At 45.9% G+C, this 4,852-nt stretch overlaps 1 protein-coding gene across 1 annotated transcript; it reads left to right on the top strand.

Annotated features, from left to right (window-relative positions):
* Positions 1–412: 412 nt before the first annotated feature.
* Positions 413–1,485, top strand: LOC142827565 (olfactory receptor 52E2-like). The gene has a single exon (XM_075923148.1). The coding sequence runs from the start codon at positions 480–482 to the stop codon at positions 1,425–1,427; it is 948 nt and encodes a 315-aa protein (XP_075779263.1). The 5' UTR covers positions 413–479; the 3' UTR covers positions 1,428–1,485.
* The last annotated feature ends 3,367 nt before the right edge of the window (positions 1,486–4,852 follow it).

Raw genomic sequence — 4,852 nt, 5'->3', positions numbered from 1 at the left:
ATTTGCCCCGGTGCGTGTCTTGGTTTGGCTTTTCCCAATTCTGAGATTTTTAGAAACTGGGTGAATTGGGAATATAGTAGAGCACAGACTCTGTAGCTTGGGCATTAAGGAACAAAAATGTATAATGAGTATCTGCACTTACGTTTCCTGCTGGAGTCTATTCAGGTTTCCTGAATCACAACACATGAGCTCTATTAACAAGTGGAGAATCATAAAATGTGGAACGGGCGTTAGTAGGTTGTTCATACCTCACCTCTCTGAACAGTCAAAATGTCATTGGTCAGTGTGTGGAGAGTGACCAATACACTCCACCCATGAGAACAGCCCCCAGCAGTGCATGTCATGTCTCATACGAACATTGTCTCTCCATCCAGGTATGCTGTGACCATCACCTGACATCCTGAGTACATACAAGAAATCAGAGGAAGATTCATGTGACACTATTCTGCATCCGAGTTGGACACTTTCTCCCTTTCTCCATGTCAGATTCCAGCAGAAACAACTTCACCAACCCCTCCACCTTCATCCTGCTGGGCATTCCTGGCCTGGAGACGGCCCATGTCTGGATCTCCATCCCCTTCTGCATCATATACGCTATAGCGATGTTGGGGAACTTCACCATCCTGTTCATTGTGAAGATGGAGCCGAGCCTCCATGAACCCATGTACTATTTCCTCTGCATGCTGGCTGTCGCCGACCTGGTCCTGTCCACCTCCATTGTGCCTAAAATGCTGAGTATTTTCTGGTTCAATTCCAGAGAGATAGACTTCAGTGCTTGTCTCACCCAGATGTTCTTCATTCAGTGGTCTTTACCGATGGAGTCTGGGACACTTATGGCCATGGCGTTTGATCGCTATGTGGCCATCTGTGATCCCCTCAGACATTCCACCATCCTGACAAACTCCATTGTAGCCAAGGTCAGCCTGGCTGTATTGCTGCGTGGTCTCATAATTCCATTACCCTGTCCTCTCCTGGCAAGTCAGAGGCCATATTGTAGAACCAACATCATTCCTGAGCCATACTGCTCACATATGGGCGTTGTGAGCCTGGCCTGTGCTGACATTCGTGTGAGTAATTACTACGGCCTCTTTGTGCTACTTTGTGTGATGGGACTGGATGTGTTTTTTATTGCTTTATCTTATACTCAGATCCTCAGGGCCATCTTCCGCCTCCCCACAAAGGACGCCCGGCTCAAGACTTTCGGGACTTGCGGCTCCCATATCTGTGCCATCTTAGCCTTCTATATCCCTGTTCTTTTAATATCCTTCATGAATCGCATTGGCTGGAACATTCCCCGGCATTTCCACATTCTCATTTCCAACTTATATCTCTTAATGCCCCCCATGCTAAACCCCATCATCTATGGAGTGAGGACCAAACAGATCCGGGACAGGCTGATGCGGCTTTTTACACAAAAGATTATCTAACGATTTCTCCTGTTGCTCTCGGTCTGAGACTAAGATCAGACAAGAGCTGGTTGGTGACATAGTGCTGGGCTCTCTTCTCTGAAATTCCAATTGGCGAGTGAAAGTGACATTAAAGTCTTTGCTGGCCTTACCGTGCTGAGTCAGTGGGACAAACCGAGCAATTGGTCTGTGTTCAACTCATTCACTTATGGGGTTTTTTCAGTTTCTAATTGCTGGTTACCTGAGTACCGAGCCCCCTTTCCGTGCCCCATTGCTTCCCTCTAGAATCCCTTTACCTCTTCCCCCGCAAATTTTCTGCCATTTTTATACTCTCATCCTCCAAACTGCCAATGCTGCAGTGGGTATGGGCTGGGTTCCCTTTGGCCTGAGCCAGATTTCAGGAGGCAGGGCAGGGGATCAGCTTAGAAGCTAGGAGGGCAACATCTGGGAGAGGCAGAAGGAAAATCAGAGAAGGAGAACGTCACATTGGAGCAGCTGGGACACTCTTTCGAGATGGTGTTATGGGATCCTCTCATGCTGAGTTTACCTCTGTGGGGGATGGAACTCCAAGTAATATGAAAAAATCAGGCAATGGGGGATTCGATCCTCAGAATCCTAGATAGTTGGGTTTGCAATGACCAGGAGAACCACTGGTGACTTGTGTGCCAGATGCAAAAATTGTGGATCTCTTACAACATCTAGACGGATATATGTGCATTACTGGGAAAGAGTTGGTGGCCATGATACACACGGATATCAGTGACAAGGAGGGGCACAGGAGGCCAGATTTAGGCTGCAAGGTAATAGATTAAAGTCCAGGACCTCCATAGCAGCATTCTCAGAAATGCTTCCCCTCAAACATGAAGAGCAAGCTAGACTGGCGGAACTGCAAAGTATCAGTATGTGTTTATGAGATAATAGTATAGAGTGGCAGTGTTTTGATTTATTAGGAACGTGGAAAGCATTTGGGAAAGAGAAAACGATCCCATTCAATATTATCACATAATGGCAGGCAGATAAAAAAGTCACTATTCTTAAAGTGCTTATATACAAATGCTAGAAGTTTAAAGAAGGAGATGGGTGAACTAGAGAATCACTTCTTCAATTATGGTATTGTTAAAATAGACAACACTGAGCTTGGTGGATTGAGGATAATCAATTAGACAGAGGAATACCAGGGTACAATATCTATTGGAAGGAGAGAAGAGGTTGTGATGGTGGGGAAATGGGCAAGAGGATAAAGAAAGTTTTCAACTATAATCATAGGCTGTGTCTAGACTGGCCAGTTTTTCCAGAAAATCAGACGCTTTTCCGGAAAAACTTGCCAGCTGTCTACACTGGCTGCCTGAATTTCCACAAAAGCACTGACTTCCTACTGTAAGAAATCAGTGCTTCTTGCGGAAATACTATGCTGCTCCCGTTTGGGCCAAAGTCCTTTAGCGCAAAACTTTTGCACAAAAGGGCCAGTGTAGACAGCTCGGATTTGTTTTGCGCAAAAAAGCCCTGATCGCAAAAATGGTGATCAGGGCTTTTTTGCAGAAAAGTGCATCTAGATTGGCATGGATGCTTTTCCATAAAAAGTGCTTTTGCGGAAAAGTGTCCATGCCAATCTAGACACTCTTTTCTGCAAATGCCTTTAACAGAAAACTTTTCCGTTAAAAGCATTTGCGGAAAATCATGCCAGTCTAGACGTAGCCATATTGAAAGAATTAATGGAAGTTAAAATCTGAAAAGAACTAAACCGTCCAACAGAATCTCTGTGGGTAGTAATTCCTTGCACCAATCATAAGATTTTAGTAGAGGGGGCTATATCATAGACTAAATGGCCAGGATGGTGATCAGGTTAGTGAAATTCTGTGGGAGATTAGAAAAGCTAAAAGATAACTTATAAAATAATAGTACTAATGTGCAGGGCTCGTCAAACCGCGGCGAGCCCCACTCACCAGCCGTGCTGTCGGGCAATCTGCGCATGTGCAGATCGTTCTGCGCATGCGCAGATCACCCGAACCCGGCTTTTCCAGGTTGCAAGCTACTCACCACAGACGAGTAGATTGCATTATTTGTTGAACCCTGTTAATGGGGGGTTTTCAACTATCCCCATATTGACTGGGTCCATGTCACCTCAGGTCGGGATGCAAAGATAACTTCTTGACTTGTTCCATGACATTAACATGGATCAGCTCATTTTTGAACATACAAGAGGAGCGACAATTCTCGATCATATCCTAATTATGTGAAAATATGTAATTTCTCCAAGGGGAACAACACTTAAATTCCATTCTCGTTGACTTTGTGAGGGAACCCCAAAAGGTGCCACTGTCACTGATCTCAGTGAGAGACAAAATGCACCTCTCAAGAGTGGAAGTTAGATCTCAGTGAGGAAAATGGAAAGAAGCATGGACTCCGGCAAACGAACGACGAGGATCACATGAGGGAAGCCAAAAGAGAATGTGAAGAAAACTTAGTCAAAGGCTCCAAATGTAATAGCAAAATAGTCAGCAGCAGAAGGAACCACGAGGATGAACCATCCAGGGACCTCTAGGAGGAATGTTGTGCTGAGTAGAGCATTGGCTGGAGTGGAGTGACAATGTTATTCCCTGGGCCCCGGGAGCAGATTGGAAATGTGAGTGTGGGCAGCCGATGTCATTCCTCCTTGGAAGGGAAGATCCTTGATGAAGGCTTTAGGGACAGTAATGTTTGGATACAATCTCCCGCAGTATTGTTGCTGGCAAGTTACAGAAGTATGACCTGGATGAAAGGACTGTAAGGTGGATAGAAACCTCAGTCTTGGTAGCGAGTGATCAACTGTTTCATGGCTAGCTGGCAGGCAGGATCCAGAGGACCACCACAGGAGTTGGTCTGGGATTGGTGTTATTCAACATCTTCGTTAAGGAGCCAGATGCTGGGTCGGTTTGCACCTTCAGCGCTTTCGTGGGAGAGGTAGATACGCTGGAGGGAAGGGAGATGGTCTGGAGAGAGCTACCGAAATCTGATGAGATTCAACCAGGATCAGTGACAGACACCCCCTCCCCCCATGCTTTTTGAAAATGGGCTCATGGACATTAATATACACAACTCAAAGGTGCTTTGAGCAAATTATTTCGTGTAACCCATCAATCTACATGCCATGATCCGCTGGTTCTGTTTATCTTACTCTAATGTATGCATAACCCTTCCTCTGGGTAGGCCCGGCAGCAACCAGGGGGCCCATCTAGGGGTCCATCTCACACAGAACCGGCTCGAGCTCCCACTCAGTAGCGTGGGAAATTCTCACACCCCTGGGTGCCTCTGAGAGGCAATGCTTCCCTGCTCGCAAGCAGAAAGTGTCAGAAAGAAACTTTTAATGAAAGAGAGTGAGAAGTCACATGACATTATCTTGGGAAAATACCACAAACAGAGTTCGTAGCCCCCTCCCCCAAGAGTAACTGTCCCAGCTCAAAAGGATT

This window comes from Pelodiscus sinensis, chromosome 1 (genome assembly GCF_052426305.1).
Source record: "Pelodiscus sinensis isolate ZL-2025 chromosome 1, ASM5242630v1, whole genome shotgun sequence".
In the NCBI taxonomy this organism is placed as follows: domain Eukaryota; kingdom Metazoa; phylum Chordata; order Testudines; family Trionychidae; genus Pelodiscus; species Pelodiscus sinensis.
The sequence above is the reverse complement of the archived record's forward strand: the minus strand, read 5'-3'. Positions and strand labels throughout refer to the sequence as shown.

Excerpts from the sequence above, each read along its gene's own strand:
- LOC142827565 (XM_075923148.1), top strand. The coding sequence starts at position 480 with ATGTCAGATTCCAGCAGAAACAACTTCACCAACCCCTCCACCTTCATC.